The 18,739-nt window shown below is 42.8% G+C and overlaps 1 protein-coding gene across 3 annotated transcripts; it reads right to left on the reverse strand.

Moving 5' to 3' along the window:
• Nucleotides 1-1,966: 1,966 nt before the first annotated feature.
• Nucleotides 1,967-12,122, reverse strand: LOC308480720 (potassium voltage-gated channel subfamily A member 2). 3 transcript variants are annotated; one of them, XM_081012437.1, is made up of 2 exons: nucleotides 11,985-12,122; nucleotides 1,967-10,093 (listed from the first exon to the last, which is right to left on the reverse strand). In XM_081012437.1, the coding sequence occupies exon 2, from the start codon at nucleotides 9,946-9,948 to the stop codon at nucleotides 8,449-8,451; it is 1,500 nt and encodes a 499-aa protein (XP_080868563.1). In that variant the 5' UTR covers nucleotides 9,949-10,093; nucleotides 11,985-12,122; the 3' UTR covers nucleotides 1,967-8,448. The 3 variants fall into 3 exon arrangements, with proteins under 3 accessions (XP_080868563.1, XP_080868562.1, XP_080868564.1); XM_081012436.1 differs by having other exon boundaries at nucleotides 11,379-12,122; XM_081012438.1 differs by lacking the exon at nucleotides 11,985-12,122 and adding an exon at nucleotides 10,698-10,886.
• Between the last annotated feature and the right edge of the window lie 6,617 nt (nucleotides 12,123-18,739).

An 18,739-nucleotide genomic window follows, 5' to 3' on the forward strand; every position in this document is an offset into this window, starting at 1 on the left:
CAGGAGGTAATAATATGAAGAGTAAGCCTTGCTTACTCTTCACATTGGGGAATGGGGTCTTGTGTCATCTTTAAGACTGTTGATGGAGTGGGCTGTACCCTAGGCCCAGCATGCTCATGCTACAACACCTTTGATGAACATGATTGCACAGAAGGGCAGGAAACTGGAGGAGAACTGGGAGGACAAATGTAGATGGGTAAAGTGCACTTGTGTGTGCCTCAAATTGGGACAAAATGGTTGTGCCCCTAAGGCTGCTGGGATGTGCTGTCTTTCTATAATGGAAAGCATTTTTACCCTGTCTTGGCAGGGCGTGAGATGCAAAAAAGCGAACATAGTACTCAGAGTAATAGTGTTGCTGCCCCCTGAGAAATTCCTACATCCTTGTAGTAAACGTGTGTTGCCTCTCCTCTGCTCTTTTCCCCTTAGACTGGGCACCCTCCCCTTAAGTGTGCATTCTGTAGTATCCACTGTATTTCTGAATCCAGTGGTCCTCTGTCTCCTGCTTAGAGGCCATTTTTGTTACAGGCTCCACAGCTGGGGTGGAAAGGAACCCAGGATGCCACCATTGGTATGGTGCCGTGAAAACGACAAGCTGTTTGAATCTGAAAGGTGCACAGCAAACAAACAAATGCCTTAGCTCATAATTTGGCTTCACCTGCATAGTAACATAAATACTAGTGATGGGTCCAAAACTGCAAACTTCAGATCCAGATCAGAATTCAACACAAGTCCCAAGGGGGGATTTGGTTTCACTAACTTGAGAAAAGGGAGAAGGGAGATCAGTGAATTCCTCCTCCACGTTGGAGAATGGAGAGAGTCACATTTCTGTCAATTTAACCTTATCAAAGCAGCTGGATCTGTTGTGAGATTTGGGCCCTTCTCTAGTGTATTGCAAACTCCAGAAAGACTAGAGATTTCAGCAGTAAATCCAGTAGCTCATCCATGAATGATTTGATTACAAAGCATGACCTTTCTTGAAAGAGATCCTCCTATGTATTTCACTTTTCTTCTCTGGGTTTTATGCACAAATATGCCCATATTTACACACCCTCATGCTGCATGCTCTTAAGACCATTCTAGGTATAGCACTGAGTTATGGAGGTTACAGAAAACAATGCAGAAGATAACTGTTGAGATATGTTCCGCTATATACATTTTCTCAGAGCTGTTATGATTTTATGCAAGTTGAACATTTCATCATCTACCTGCTATTAGCAGGCATGCTATTTTCTTTCTCTTTCTCTCTCTTGGCTGTTTTTACATTTTTATATAGTTTATGTATTTATTTTTAGTGATCTGAACATCTTGCATGTTAGAAACTTCTGTCTTTTTAATCCCAACTCCACTACTGACAATTTCTTTTTCTCTTTTTTTACATGACCTTAGGAACTTTATTCTATCTCCTCTGATCATTTCTAAAGTTTAAAAGTGGTTATTAAAGAGCTTACTCTGACGATTACTGAATGTGAACCCTCATTGCTATGAAAGCTCTCATTCAAAGGCAAGAGTACAATATCCAGGCCATGTGTTGTTTCCATCATTCATCATTATGCACATCACAGGCAATATCAAATGACACTTTCACACCTGAATTCCAAACCCACAACTGTAATTGATGCATTATCTGGATAGTATTTTTCCAGGTTCAAAATATAACAAATTAACTGCTGGAGAAATGAAATATTTCTAAGTTCAGTCTGGGGGAATGAAGGAATATCTGAACTATACACACCATTTGGGTAATAATTGCACATTTGCTGCACTGGAAACAGATTGTCTTGGAAGGAGCTGTGTGTTGCAGTTTTAGAAAACCCATGTGCAACTCTGGGGTTCTACCCAACTGAAATCCACTGTTGGTTTGCCCAGCTGAAATCAATGGACAGTACTAACTAGATTCATTAGTTACACTCTAAGCATAGCATAACTGGATACCACTCCTTGTTTTTAATTATTTTACTATGTCAGAACTGTCCTACCTTATCATTCCCTCTATTTCTAGTGCTCTAAGTGCAGTTGTTTATATAGGCAAAACAGTACTGCCAGCCTACAAAAGGGAGGTGTCAGGTCAACAGACTTGGGGGAACTCTGAAATTTGCAGAACTACAAAAAAAAACCTATATGAAAAACTAAGAGAAAACCCGCAGACACACCATCAGAAAAAGGGGGGGAAACCCCTAGCTCAAAGAGGACTGAGCATGCTCAATGTCCCCAAAATACTGACTGATTATTGGAGGGTTGGGGAAATGGTTGAAAGGCAAATGGAATGAGGTGTCCTGGAAAAGGGCATGGGTGGCTGGAGCAGTGAACAGGAACACTTGCCGCAACATTTTCTTACTGATCTCCCTTATTCTCATCTCATACAGCTACATGCATAAACCAGCCTTTAGAGACCCTGAAGGAAGGAGCAAAAGTATTCAAGGCATCAACATGTGCACTGGCTGAGTCAAAATAATTTACCGAGGATTCAGGTCAAATGCTAACATTTTTGTGTTGTTATCAAGAAAGCCACGCATAGAGGACTTAATATGAGTGGCAGTAAACCATGGCTCAGTTCTGGATCTGTTTCTAAAAGCTCAGCAGTGAAATGTGAAGAATGAAGAGTGCCTCTGAGCATATGCTGAGCCCCTGCTTTCACCACTGATCTACATCTGCCAGACATCTTGGATTGGGAGCAGGAAAAGCAATTCACAAGCAGGGAATCAGATGGACACAGAGAACTTCTTGCTGCAGATCCAAAAGCAGTCTCATACTTCCTGGACTGTGGAATAACAATGACTAAACTATGCTTCATTCAACAACCAACTCCTCTTTTACTCCTGCATTTAAACCCACTCTCTTCACATCTCATCCATCTATTCCTGCCTCAGCTGTCATTTAGGAACCTGAGTAATATACAGAAGACTACATTTTCCAAATTAAAGAGACAATCAACCCATTGGGCACTAATGGAAGTTAGGAATGCTGGTTTAACAAATCCACTTTTCACATTCACAGTTTATATCACCTTTGTAACCTGCCCAAGACTTTCTGGGCTGATGTCCTCCTCTATTTTGTATAAGATCAACCCTACTTACTAGCCTTTGAAGGACACTCAGTTGCCACCCCAATAGCCCAGACTGCTTTCCTGTGCTTTACTAACTAATCCAAATTAGTGGCAGATTCACACCGTATATTTAAAGTGCATGATTTCTTCCAAACAACCCTGGGAGTCCTAGTTTCCCCAGAGCTACCATTCCCAGGATTCATTGGGGAAAGCCATGTGCTTTAAATGTATGTTAAATGTGCTTTGTTAAATGTGTGTGGTGTGGATCTGCCCTAGTTGAGGCAAGAAGCTATGCCCCTGGGGTACTGCTTCATGCTTATCTAGGTAGAAGTGTGTCCTTGACCCTGAATAACCTCACCCAAAGTTATGTAAAGAAGTACCTGCTGAAGTTTAATTGGACTGCAGTCTGGACACCGCATAGGCAAACCTCACGACAGAAGCCCTGCCTTAAACCTGCAGATCCTGCCATCCTTATTCCAGCATTCATCATGACACTCCCGTTTTACCATCTGCTCCTTCCCACCTGCTGTGGTCTGCAGTTTCAGCTCTGCGCCATAACACTCTGCAAAGGTACGGGGCGTGAGATAGCTCTAGCACAGTGGTTGGGTCAAGCCAATTCGTAGATTAGAGGGTTGGCATCCTGCCGCAGTTCAAGTTGCCTACACAGTGTCCAGGCAGCAGATACGACAGTCAAAACAATCATACATTCCATTTAAACCTGACCTTGGATGCAACAGAGCACTGCAGCCCTTAGCGTTTCTCCTGGTTATTCTTGGCTTCCTCTCTCCCTACCTCCGCAGCACATCTAAGGCTGCAATCCCAAACACACTTACTAATGAGTAAGCCCCACTGAACATACTTCAGAGACAACTGCAGCACATTGAGGCCATCACTTCCTCGGTCTATGGAATCAATATTCCAGCATCTCACCATTAAGCAATAACTTAAATGAAAAACCAACTGCTTAGATTTCCTAACTTCTGCTTTTTTTTCAACATTCATTGATAGTGGTCAGTCACAGTTAAGGCCCAGAAGGTAGGTTGTTTTGATTTACATCAGCCTTGGGGTCTCCTGATAATGGGTTTGAAAAGCTACAGCAAAGGACTCACACTAACTGTCTGGGTCCAGATCCAGTGTCATAGATAGATAGATAGATAGATAGATAGATAGATAGATAGACTCCCAAGTGTGCAGCTATTCCCCGTAGAAGCTTGACAAACCATAGTGACTTTTGTAAAGTTCCTACATTGGCACTCTTAAACTGAGCCACCAGAAAAAATGCCCAGGGTCATAGTCCAGGATGGTGCTAGATAAGGATCTAAAGCTTCAGGTTATTGCCACTGCAGATGGGATGGATCAGGCAGCAAGATGATAAGCTATAAAGATGCATCCAACATTTCATACCTGCTCTGCTATGGAGTTTTGTGCAATAAGGAGGTACATTTCAAGATAATGTTTCATGACCTTTTAGTCCTGTTTAGAGTTTCATTCCTGGGTTTCCCCTCCGACCTCTTTCTCATAAACAAACTTTTTTTTTTTTTTAAAGTACTGTACTTCATAAGAGGTGTAAGCTTTTATGCAACTGGCCTCAGATGAAGTCTCAGGTTGCTCCTCTACCTGTATCTTAACATATGCATTGAGTTTCACTTCTGGTGCCAATTTCTTTTGATGCAGAGATCAGGCAATTTAGGATGCCCCTTCAAGGTTACTTCCCATACAGGGACCACTCCTTTTTGATACGCTGCACCTTTTGGGGCAGGGGGTGGTCAATAGGTGAGCACACAGTTGGGACTGCAAATACAATCAACTTTATATTAGGGTGAGGGCATTAAAAAGTCAAAGTCTGCAATTCCGAGAGGCGGAATGGGAAATGCATGAAAACAAGTGTGGAGTTAGATAATGTGCAAACCCAAGTACAAGAGCAGCAATTGAAAATTCACTGAAATAGTACCGGTCGGGATCCAACCTAAGATGCTGGGAAATAGCAGCAGTGAGTCCCCTCCTCAGAAGTACTAGGCTTCATCCTCGCAATTCTATCTTGAACATACTCCTAGCATGAATAACCTCAACTACTATTGAAATCAGTAGGCTTAACTTTGCCTCCCTTACTCTCTGATGCCTCATGGATCCTACCCCATAATTACATGAGGACAGTACCCCATGGAAGTCCCTGAAGTAACCCCCTTCCTCATGATTTTTTTTGCATAGACTGCAATGATTTCCCCCTAATGTACAGGAGTATCCTGCATGGATCTTTAACCAAGAATATTTATGATTCCTTTACAGACAGAGTGGTGGAGAGGACAGAATATTTTTAGCAGTGGCTTAAGGCAATAGGAAGGATTATTCCATCCCTGCTCACTGCAATGGAAGATATTCCAAAATTAGCCTTTTAAATTCATAGCATAGTTGGAGAGCAAGCAATTAGAGATGTGATGCCAAGCTCTTCCTTTGTCAGCATTCTACAAGAATGGTCCAAGGCACTGTGACATAGGTGGCCCTAATCCTGCAATGCAAACTCCAGCACTGCTGATGTGTGAAATAATTAGTAAGCCCCTCAAATCATAAGCCGTTAGAAAACCCTGACAGCTTTCTTTTTTATACATCTTTTCAGCAGTGACTGCCAAGAAGGTTAGAGAAATTGCCTTTCTTTGGCAGGGGCAGTGCAGGGTTGAGGGAAGATCAAGAAATTGACCCACATTTTATCATGTGAATCTAATGTTTGGGGGGGGGTTCATATTCAAAAAGTGAGAGTCAGCTGTCCTGCAACAGGTGTAGAATCAAAACAAGGCCTGCATGTGGCTTATACTCTGTTTAAAGGGAGGGCAGGTGTTGTTGAGATATATTGCCCCTCTTGGCACAAGCATATGGGTTAGGGCCAATACACACAGCCCAGGTGGTTCATTAAGAATGCAGGTTAAGTGGATTGTATAGAGTTTGGCACACGATCAATAAATTAGGTGATTGCTTCAGCATGTATCCCATTCAACCTATATCATTTTCAATGCTAAGCTGTTGAAAGTGAGTTGAGTGGGGTGCAATAAGTAAATAAGCAAAGGTGGATCTGCTTTACCTTGTTGCCAAATTCTGTACAGATCCAATCAGATCACATGCTCAACATGTTCTTTTGGTCTGGTGAATTTTTGGTCCTCACAAGGCATCCATCATCCATATCAATGCAAGATCAGGACCCATCAGCAAGCTGCCTGAGTAATACTTGCAGGATCCACATGATTGATCTGGTTGGGGATTTCAGTTTTGCTCCATTTGCTCCCTATGGCATGGGTGGGTATATATATAGGGGACTTCTCACATATTCTCCAAATCCTAAGCTTCTAAATATGATATAAGAACACACACACACACACTGTGTGTGTATCTGAGTGTGCTATTCCAAATAATCATACCGTGTTTAGCAGCTCAGGAAATAGGACACTGTAAGGAGTACCCATGGTGGCCTCAGAACCAAATCCTGTTGGCTTAGAAGGGTTATCATCTTTTTTATTACTGATGAGAAGAAGGGGATATTGGCCTCACTCTTTTACACACTGGTTCCAAAAGCTACTTTCCTAGGATGTTGATAGCAGAATGAGCCTTTACTGAAGGGCTATTCTTTCCCTTGAGAGCTGAAGCAGCCGCATCAACGGGACACTACCAAGCTAAAATGCCAGTCTATGAAGAGCAGTCCAACCAGGAGTCTTATTGCCTCCTTGACTCAAAAGAATGGATCTGATTCTGATGTGTGAGGTTGGCCAAATTCTGCTACCATATTGCCCATGGGCATTTCCCCAACAGATTAGCCCACTGGGAGTAGACTTGGATTGTATTTACTCTAAAGCTGAGAATATTGACTCCACCACATGACAGCAACATCCCAAAGGAAGCCTTAACTTCCAAGCCATGCATTGCATGTATCCATCCACAGCCATCTCCTCAGCTGGGGCAACTCCGTCAAGACTCATTTCCATGGGGCAACATTGCCCACACCTGAACAAATGACCTTGGGCTGGCATTATCGTATAAGCCCCGTCACCACCAGAAGACGCAAGTCAACAAAGTTCAGACAAAGTCATTGGCATTCTATACTGTTGCATCTTAGCTGTGGATCTCAAACTATCTACGCCTCCAAGCACTGTGAGCAATATTTGTTGTGGGTCTGAGCTTACATTTGCCTAACAGTGTCACCCAGCAATGTTTTAGTCACAAATAAGCCTGGCCATCTCTGGTCAGATGTACATCTCTGCATATGATACCACTATGAATAAATTACCAGTTCCTCCCTACATGTGGAAGACAGGTGTGTACTCTTCATATCACCTTTCCTGGGTTGCACCCTCATGCAAGCAAACACCTAGGGCATTTGCCTTGGTTATCAAATTTGTGGTCGGCCCACATCCGTCCCCAACACATTCCCTTTCTCCCCCTTTTATGTCCACAAATCTCCTTCAAGCCACTGGAGAATCTAGAAACACTATAAACAGGTATACTCTATAGTCTACTTAAGAAAATAGATATATTTTCGTGTATTAAATATTAAGATCCATGCAACAAATATCCATGCAGCTTTACTGTAATACTGGGTTAAATTTCACTGCAGTATAAATATATTCTAGGCCACAGCTTAGTTGCTCCAGCATTTGAAACAAGATGCTTTTCAGTCCTGAATATGTTGGTGACCCCCAAACCAGCAAAAAATAATAATACATGTGTTCTTTAAAAAAAGAAATGTCTCCAGGCTCTTGATGTATCTCTACCAAAGCAACAGAAAATGTCCTACTAAACAGTGCCTCCCGCGAGCCTCACACTGGCGTGCTGCAGTGGATGAATCCAATGCAGCATTTTTGGTTCAGAAGCATGACCCTGCATGGTATATTCTCCCTTTGGCATTTCTGATCTGGAAATCTGAACCTTAAAGTAATTTGGATGGATGTTCCATTAATTAAACTATGCATGACCTTTTGTATAATTCCTGAAGCTTGAAAGCTAGATGTATAGTTGCATACTATTTCCTTGGGATATATTTTTGCATGGGCTGAGTTCTATATTAAATTATATTTATGCTAGTTGGCATTTGTTTGTTACTGTTGTTTACATGGGGAGGTGGTTTGTTTTGTTTTTCTCCAATGCCTTTCATTTGATATTGTGACATAATTCTGCTTTAATTGTGCCATACAATTGGAAAACCAGAAGTCTGTGATGGGGAGGAGGGGTTGCATGAAAGCTTATTGAGCATCAAATGTTAAAAAGAGTCACTTACACGACTATTGCTTCCCATGCAGAACCAATACACGTTGTAGAACATTTTGTATTAACTACAATGCAAGGTATTATGCAACATCTGCAATTGTTCCACTCAAGTTTTAAATAAGTTATTAGGGTTGTTTTATTATTATTATTATTATTAGCTAGACATCAGTTAGCATTTTGGTTATATTAACATAGTTTGTGTTAGCTAGGGTGCAGTTGGCTGTTTTCAAGTTCTCCTCTCTAAAGTCCTCATTGCTATTATTCACACCTTCTTGTATCTCCATATAATCAGACTTACTAATAGTGGAGGCACTTCTGCTTTTCTTTAGGTCAGGGGAAGAAGGGATCTTTGGGCAGCTGGTGACTTGCAAGTATTGAGCTTGCTCCTCTCCTTCTGTCTCACGGTGATAGAAGTAGTTGAAATTGGACACTATAACCGGCACTGGTAAGGCAATTGTTAATACACCTGCAATGGCACACAAGGAACCAACTATTTTCCCACCTATGGTCGTGGGGACCATGTCTCCATAGCCAACTGTTGTCATGGAAACCACGGCCCACCAAAAAGCATCAGGGATGCTGGGAAACTGAGAATCGCTCTCGTCGGCCTCTGCAAAGTAGACAGCACTGGAGAAGAGAATGACACCAATGAAGAGGAAAAATATCAAGAGGCCCAGCTCCCTCATGCTGGCCTTCAGGGTCTGTCCGAGGATCTGCAATCCCTTGGAGTGCCTGGAGAGCTTGAAGATCCTGAAGACCCTCACCAGGCGGATCACTCGGAGGATGGCAAGAGACATTGCCTGCTGACCTTGTTGGCCATCTTCTGGTTTCTCAGCCAGTTCCGTTCCAAGTGTGATGAAGTAGGGGATGATGGCTACAATGTCAATGATGTTCATGATGTTGGTAAAAAAGCCAGCTTTGCTGGGGCAGGCGAAGAATCTCACCAAGAACTCAAAGGAGAACCAAATGATGCAGAGCGTCTCCACTATAAAGAAAGGGTCTGTGAAAGATGTTTGCTGCTGAGACCCCATAGTGCTATTGGAGTAAGAGCTTGGGTTGCTACTGCTGCCATGCATCTCATCATTCTCATCCCGGAACACAGGCAAAGTTTCCAGGCAGAAGCTTACAATTGAGATCAAAATGACCATGACAGAGACAATTGCTATAATCCTGGCTGGCCCAGAGCTTTCTGGATACTCAAACAGCAGCCACACTTGTCTCTGAAACTCATTCTCTGGTAAAGGCCGCTCTTCTTCCTTGATGTAACCTTCATCCTCCCGAAACATCTCCATAGCTTCCTCCCCAAGTTCATAAAACCTTATCTCTTCTGAGAAGATGTCTAAGGGGACATTAACAGGCCTCCTCAATCTGCCACCAGACTGGTAGTAGTACAAAATAGCATCAAAGCTGGGTCTGTTTCGATCAAAGAAATACTCATTCCGAAGGGGATCAAAATATCTCATTCTCTTTTTAGGGTCTCCTAACAAGGTCTCTGGAAACTGAGCAAGTGTCTTGAGCTGTGTTTCAAAGCGCAGTCCCGAGATGTTGATGACCACCCTCTCGCAACATTCATGGTCAGTTTCTGGGTTGTAGGTGTCCTGAGGATGACCAGGCAAAGCTGCTGCTTCATCTGTGGGATCTCCAGTGGCAACTGTCATATTTAGGCCTTTAAGCTAAACTTTTCTGAATGTCTGGTGGTGGGATGAGGTTCAGGGGGACTCTAACACCTGCCAGAAGGGTCTGCGCGTGGGCTTGGAAGTGGCTCATGAAAACGTAGAGAGGATGTAAAGGAAGCCTGTCCAGCTGAAAGAGAGAAACAAATAGCACCATGAGCATTAGCCCCCTCTTTCTTCACAATGTATACAAACATAAATGGGTTGCTTTTAATTTGCATCAAGTGTAGTCTAAAATACTCCCATCACCCCATGCTATGCCATTTAAGGAAGGGCTAAAAGAAACAAGAATAAATGAAGGGTGCTTTCTCCCTGGCAAACATATCACACAACATAGGTGGGGGTTCTTTCTCACCAACAGTTTATTCAAAGAACTTCAAAGGCTGCCTAGAGTTTGCTACTGCCTTGAAGTGTTAAGATTTGCCCATGCGGCACCTGGGACTTGAGCATTCAACTCAAGGAATACCCTGGTGACTCAGAGGTAAACATTAAGCACTCTGTTTCATCAAACAGCATCGTGCACATTTAACATGCTGCATCCCTACCTTAATCTCTTTTGACTTTTGCAGTCCAGTCTCCCTCCCTTTCTTTCTTTCCTTCCTTCCTCCCACCCCTCCTTCTCCGCTGTTTTCTAGTGTGCAAGTGCTTTCCCCTGCTGCATTTCTGTACTGAGGCTCTTCTCTTAACAATTGCCTAAGGAATAAGAGCAAGCAAAAAACAAGGCACACGTTTACCTTGATGGAGGAGAGCTCAGTGTCTCTCACACTGACTCCATGACCTTAGAGAGAAACACAGAGGTTTCCAAGATTCCCATAAGTTCCTCAGGCAATATGGTGAGTCAGAAAGAAAGAAAGAAAGAAAGAAAGAAAGAAAGAAAGAAAGAAAGAAAGAAAGAAAGAAAGAAAGAAAGAGGAGGGTGGAGGTTTGCAATGAGGTGGTGACTGGAAAGAATTTTTGGTAGTTCTTGTAGCCCTTTGCTCAGGGCAGTGCCTGTCTGAATTGAAATCCTTCTGTATGATAGTGGAAAGATGCTATACTCAGCAAAAAACAAACAAACCCTGATGTCCTCAGTGTCCTCAAGAGGTGTGACGTTGCCTGGAAAACCAGCAGTAAGACAGTGCTGGATGGGCTTTAAAACAGCATCTGCAAAGAAGACCAGGAGGGGGGTTGTTTGTTTTTGTCCAAATGTAGCCCTTCCCTCACAGAGCTGTATTGCAAGCTCTAGCTATCTTGGATGAAACAAGGAGATCAACTGTGGTGGCATAAAAACAGAGCTATATTTCTCTCACACAGAGACACAAACACACACTCTTTCACACACACACACACACAGAGAGAGAGAGAGAGAGAGAGAGAGAGAGAGAGAGAGAGAGAGCGCTGTATATTGCTGAGGGTAGAAGTGGTAGTCTACACACCATTCGGCACTTGTGTCGGTCTATGCAGCCTGGCTGGCGCAGGGTCCTCTGCAGTGTGGTCTCCCTCTTGATCTTCCTCCTCTCAGCAAGAGAAACAGTGCAACACGCTCTCTGCCACGCAGAGCTCATCCAGCTGCGGCCGGGTCCACATCAAAGAAGCTCTGGACTTCATTCCACATGCAGGACATGTCCTGGAAAGGCTTGGCCCTCCTAAGCACCTGAAGAGGACCCCATGTGGGCTCGAGGTCTCAGCCAGAAGCCCCCGCTGAGATTTCCATGTCCTTAGCACAATGCAGCATTCCCAGCTGTCCAGCCTCTGGCTTGGTCTAAGTGGATGCCCACCTCACTGAGAGCCACAGGAGACTATTCAGTTCTCTTCTCGGGATACTGCAATTTTTTTGTGGGTTTTTTGCCTTCTTGTTGCTAAGCCCAACCAAAGGATTTTTGCTCCCCAAGAGAGACTCCCTGGCATCCCATCCTCAGCAGTAGACAGCCGCCTTCCTTAACCACTCAGAGTCAGGATTCAAGAACTAAGGGAGGGGAGGCAAATGAAATACCACCTTTTAGTCTTAGTCCTTAAGACAGAGATTTTTGCATGCACCTGACCTGTTATCTTTCTTGATGCCCATCACCATCATCATCCCTTCAGGGTGTGCTTCAGATTCTCCATTCCCTGGATTTTCCCCCTGTCTCCTGTCTCCTAGCCTCCCTTCTCCTTGTGCATTAGAAAAATAGTACAACCCTGACAAAGCTTGCAGCCTTCAACTGCTATACTTAACCCCTTGTTTACCAAGGCAAAATCATAGACGGTTATCATATGCTCCATTCTCTTCCCCCCTCCCTCCCTCCCTCTGCCTCCTCCTTCTCCTTTGAATTGCTAAGAGAATCCACCCCCCTTGGGAACGGAGGGTTTTTAAGGCAATATTTCTGAATGCCAAATGGGAGGCATCGTTTACAATCAACCTGATGTGCACAAAATGGAACAAAAACAAAATCTAACCTTGGTTTTTATATTGTCTCTCCCTCCCTCCCTCCCTCCCTAATATCACACAAAGTCAAGGTGAATCATCAGCAAATGAGAGAGAGAGAGAGAAAATCTTCCAGCAGGTTAATTTTTATTTTGGCATCTTAATAGTGATGGAAATGTTCATTATACAAATGTTATAGTGTCGTCTGTGCTTATCATATTTTAAATTCCTCCTCCAGTCTAGGTGCTATTCAATATTTCATGCATCTTTGATCCGCAATTCGTAGAAGGACATATATATGTTTGTTTCTGTGTGCATGTGTATTCTCATGCATATAGATTTGGCTAACGAAGATGTATTGGGGTCTTTGCAGTGCGTGAACCACATCAGGTAAATGCCTGCAGGGGTGCGGCGAATGGATGAAATCAATCACTGGACAGGCATGAGGCAGGCCACACACTACAGCAATGTTCAGCATAATCTCCAGAGGCAGTGAGGTGCATGCACCAAGGGAAAGGCTGTATTTGATTTACCCTTTTCATTCAAAATATGAAGCATCCATTTTCACAGTTTGTGGTAAACCTCTATTTAACTGGGGTGTGGGGGGAGGTGAGCAGCGGCTTACAATTGGTTCTGCAGTTAGGCATGCAGCGAATACATAACAAGCTTTCTGTGCTGTGGCGCCCCTCCTTACCTGCAAACAGAGGAAGCTAATTTAAAGGAGACAGAGCTTAGGAGACAAAGAGAGAAATGGAGAGAGTGAGCTTTACCATCCCTGATAACAATTCATATTAGTAAAAAAGAAAAGCTTCGGTGACTTTTCTTTTCTTTTCTGAAGCAGTGACTAATTACCATTAAAAAAAAAAAAACTATGGACATTTGCTGCCACTACAAGACATGTAATAGTTTTAGTGACCAATGAGCTTGGTAAAAGTGCAAAAATAATTGTTTCTCAGTCAGGAATTTCCCCTGGTCTGCAGTTTCTTTGCAGCAGGTCTGTATAACCTCCCTAATGGGTCCATAGTACGATCAACGACTCACACATGTGACTGGCTGAGGTCGCTCCGAGCCTTGCCTTTGAAGGTGTGGATTGCCCCTGTTGGAAAAGATGGCATCTGAGATGGTGGCTGAGAGGTAATATGATGAAAGCTCTGGTTGTAGTGAATGATGCATGATGGTTATACAATTAGAAGTCATCACTTCATCTGGCAGTCATTGAGTGATTAACATGAATGCATGAATGAGTCCTTAGGCCCAACTCCAGAATTCCCAACTCTACCTATTTATTAGGCATAGGCACCTATTTTCTTGTGCAATAGGTACCAGTTTATTCCTGACAATGGCACACATCCTGAAAATACATCTGTTTGCCTGACAGAAAGCCAACGCTCTGGGTTTTATATCAAGACTAACAACTTGATATCAGGAGGGCTGTGGGACTCACGTCTTGTTTGAGGCCTTCTCAAGAGGCATCTGGTTGGTCAACAGTGTTGGACTAGAGAGGCCTTTGGCCTGACCCTGCAAGGCTCTCCTTATCTTTTATTAATTTTAGCAGTACACAGCAAATGAAAAAAATTCTGAAATAGTCCAAATACATGTTTCAGTGGCAGAAACAATACACCGTTTGAAAAAAAAGGAAGCAGTCTGGACTTATTTCCACACTTGGACCATTTAAAGGGCATGAATCCTAGGAACTGTAATTTGCTAAGGGTGCTGGGAATTGTAGCTATTTGAGGGGTGAACTACAGATCCCATGATTCTTTGGGGGAAGCCATGTGTGGGTGTGACCTTGATCTCAACCCTCTTATGAGGTTGAACAAGGATGCTTAAATTGCCTCCATTGACTGCTGGGAGGTTTGCAACACCTGTGGTCATTTATATTTAGCTATATGAGATGTCTACACCTCTCAGTTTCATGTTTCAAGTGTCTCCCTACATCAAGGGACTCTTTTCAGCCAGAGGACCACATTCCCTTCTGGGGGTCACATGGGGCGAGAAGCAAATATGAGCACAGCAACAAAAGTCAATTTTATCTTTGTACATATGGCAATTGTGGTCTCTTTAAGAGACATCTCTGAACTGCAGTTGAAGCTCTGCTCCATTATCTGGGTGTGCTTCCCTCCATAGCTCAGTGGGAACCAAATGGAGTCCTAGTCTTCCCTTTGTAGGAAGTCATCTGCTGAGTTGCTGAGCTTCTGCTTGCCTATAAATACAGCTATGGACATTTTCCCAATTCCTGCTGCTTAAGATGGATTTCTCATTTGCATTTAGTTCATGAGATGATAAATTTACTATCAAATCCATCTTCTCCTTGAATACGAGGGAGTTGCATCAGCCTCTGCATCATCCTGACCATCTTAACATTGGGCAATGCTCCAAAAAAGTGTTGCTCCTGTCTTTATTGCATTCCTCTCCCTCTCTCTGAGATAGCCAAAGAATCTCCATATTTGTTGCTGCTCCTGGGGTCTGAAGAAAAACTATGAGATTCTTGGAATGTAACTACCTTTTCGGTAGGATCCTTTTGATTCAACCAGGGATATGCTTTCTCTATTTTTATAATCCCATTCATCGCATTTAAAACTTCTTAATCTTGACAGCTTTTAAGTCCTTTAAGTATACATTCAATTCCTTCTGCGTACCTTCTCGCCATCGTGCTTTATCTTGTGATATGTTATTAGCCCTGTTTCACAATCCTGAACAGCTTTTATTTACCTTCTGTATTTCCATGTTAGAACGTTCAGATAGTAGTAATATTAAGTCCATAGAGCATTTGTTCAAAATAGATGCCCATTTTAAAAAATAAATCCATGTCCTGGTTAAATAAACCTGGATTTTTTTTTAAAATCCTCAATCCCCTAGGGATCCTCAATGATTTACAGAATAGATTTACAGATTTGGGAGAAATGTAGCATGTATATATCTTTTAGCATCTGCTCTTTTTTCTTTAACTTTCCCCAACTTTGCCAATCTGTATTATTTCCACAATTTGTTATGTTTTGCACTGTGAGAATGATATTTGAGTGGAATATTCCATAAACCTGGGTAACTGCATTTATTGTGTCTAATTATTGTGTGTGTGTGCACAAATTGTACTTACTGCTAATGATCTATCAACAAAAAAGCAGCAGCACAGGCAAAGGAATTCTGTTGGCAAGTAAAGTACAGAAAGGGATACATTTTCTCGGGAGTGTGGTGTTATCACTCTTCCCAAGAACACTAGATTAAATGGATGAGATTGAAAACGACTAATTAGTTGAAACAGACTATCATCTGGCATTCGGTCTTCTGATAAGACTTCTGTAAGACCTGCTTGGCAGTGGAACAGTCTCCCTCGGGAAGTGGTGGATTCTCCTACCTTGGAGGTTTTTAAGGAGAGGTTGGATAGTAAGGTATGCTGAGATTCCTGCATTGCAGGGGGTTGGACTAGATGGCCTTTGGGGGTACCTTCCCACTCTACAATTCCATGATTATATGATATATATTACACTCTGTTGCTTAATTGTAACTGTGTGTCTGTGTGTTCTTAGCTTTCAATGAAGGATTGTTTTCATATTTTAGATCTGTTGTTGTTTATGCACTCTTGAAGATTCAGGTCTGTCCCAAGAACATCTGGAGCCAAGCCAGGTCAGCTGAATTGGTTGCCTGGAAATGGAGCCAGGGTATGATTGGGATGAAAACACTGCCTCTTTCCACATCCATCACTTTAACTATAATAATTATTATTATTTTATTATTTGTACCTCGCCCATCTGACTGGGTTGCCCCAGCCACTCTGGGTGGCTTCCAGCAAATCTAAAAGCATGATAAAACATCAAACATTAAAAGGCTACCAATGTGGGGACTTTATTTCCTAAAGCAAGTTCTTTTTCTTCTGTATCTGTTGCGATCTATATTTTACTCCAGAGTTATCTTCTATAGATTTTGTTATCTGTTTTGAGAAGCTCCTTGGATAAAAAGGTGGAATATAAATGCAATAAATATATAAATACCTCCTGAAACAGCCATCCAGATAGGAATGGAACAACTAAAACAGAGTGCCGTGATTCCCACTTCACAGACAGCCTCAGTAGAAAAAGTGTCACAGTTGATGGTCTTGAAAATACTATTTGGTCCAAGTAGATTGTGGGACTCCTCCAGTACTCCACCCAGCATAGGTCAGGCTGACCAAAGTTGTTGTCAATCCAAGCAAGACCTGACCACTGCCAAATTTCTGTTTTTATTTGATTGATTGATTGATTGATTGATTGACTGTTTGTACATTATGACATATGAACGCTCTGAATGAATTGTGCCTGGAAGCAAACTAGGAGCCAGTGCAGCTGCTGTGATGTGTCCCTCCTAATCCCTGATCCCAATTAACAGCCTAACAACTATATTTTCATTCCACTGAAGTTTCTGGACAGTCTTCAAAGATAGTCCCAAGTTTAAGATATTACAGCAGTCTAGCCAGTCTCTCTTTGTTCAGAAGGGGTTGCAGTTGGCATGCCAGCTTCAGCTGGTAGAAAGAGAAGCAATGCCAGTCTTGAAGGGATCCTGGGGGAAATACCTTCCAAGGTCTCCCTCCCTCCCTCTCCTCCAGGTCACTCGTTTTCATCTTTCACTCTTCTCCTTGGCTCCTTCCTACTTGTTGCCTGGTAACTGGGTGGGAGAGAGAATTTCATTCCCTACCTAGCATCTGGTAGGCAGCAGGTAATGCAGCAGGGGGATTAGCAGGCCCTTTTTACTTTATTCTAAGAAAGCAAGTAAGAGGAGACTCATCCCCACCCCAGGTTCATGGCTAGTACATGGGAAGGAAGGAGGGCACCCAAAAGTCTCTGTGGAAAAAAGCTTTGGTGAAATCAACAGGAACCAATTCCTGTCTTACTAGGGACTTCACTAGGGACCTATGTTGCAAAGTTTGGAGAAGCATGAACTTTGAAGGATGGGACTGTATTTCAGTTCACAAATTGTTTCAGAAAGGGCAAATTTTGTCAGTTTGACTTTAAATGCAAACAGAATTAAATTTCTCCCCTAGGCCTTCCTGTCTTACTACTTGCCCACTTCCATGTCAGTCTCCCCCTTTCTCCCCTGATTCAAATGTGTGGCAGAGGCAGAGGGGGCCACTACTGCAGCAGGCGCGAGGGGTGAACCAATTGTACCTTCTCTCCGTTTCTTGTTTCCCAAGCATAATAATAATGATAAAAATAAATAATAATAAATTTATATCCCACCCATCTGGCTGGGTTTCCCAGTTCTCAACATTTCAACATCCATTTGCAATTTTTTCAGTCCTCATGAAAATTTATCCACATTTTAGTGAGAATTTATTATAATAGATACCTTTTTGCACCAAGTTTTGGCTAAAATTACATTTTTGTAAAGCATCTTTCCCTCGTGTAATGTGTTTTGTCTGAAATTTTCACTAATATATTCATTTAATAAATGCATATGTATTTCTGCAAGTAGATAAATAGGTACCGCTCTGGCGGGAAGGTAAATAGCGTTTCTGTGCACTGCTCTGGTTTGCCAGAAGCGGCTTAGTCATGCTGACCACATGACCCGGAAGCTGTACGCCGGCTCCCTCGGCCAATATAGTGAAATGAGCGCCGCAACCCTAGAGTCGGCCATGACTGGACCTAATGGTCGGAGGTCCCTTTACCTTATTTCTGTACACATTGCTTCACTAGGGACCTATGTTGCAAAGTTTGGAGAAGCATGAACTTTGAAGGATGGGACTGTATTTCAGTTCACAAATTGTTTCAGAAAGGGCAAATTTTGTCAGTTTGACTTTAAATGCAAACAGAATTAAATTTTTCCCCTAGGCCTACCAACCACACACTCACCACCTTCATTTCCCAGAGTCCCAAGCAGGCTCAGAGGTATAGTGCTCTGGGAAACAAAGATGGAGGTCTGAGTGACTGGAGTTTCACTCTGTTCCCCACTCACTCTGGTTATTTTTAAAGGAAAGACATTACGGATGACTGCTACTAACAAAGGCCAGCCATTTCCACCCCTGCACCCTATGCAGGGGCCCAGACCTGTGGCCCATCACCCAGCCCAAGTAGTACCACTGGGTGAAAACAAAACTGTGTGCCAAGGAGACAATGTTTGCATTCAGTGGCAAAGGGATAAATGAGAACCATCAAGTTGCAAATCTGATCCCTCAAGGAGAGTGGAGACCCATGTAGAAGAGCTTGGACACCTCCTTCCTAGATAGCCAAGCCAGCCACTGAGAAGCACATCCCTCTTGCGTGCAACAAACTTCAGTTTATTGGCTCTTGTCCAATCAATTACCAAGTCCAGGCATCAATTTAGCACTTCTGCTGCCTCACCAAATCCAATGAAAGGAGAAATTTTCAAGCAGAGAGATTGTTCAAAGGGGGGTGGCAAGGAAGAACTGACACTTTTTATTAG

Source organism: Podarcis pityusensis (genome assembly GCF_964106645.2).
Source record: "Podarcis pityusensis genome assembly, chromosome: 6".
NCBI lineage: Eukaryota > Metazoa > Chordata > Lepidosauria > Squamata > Lacertidae > Podarcis > Podarcis pityusensis.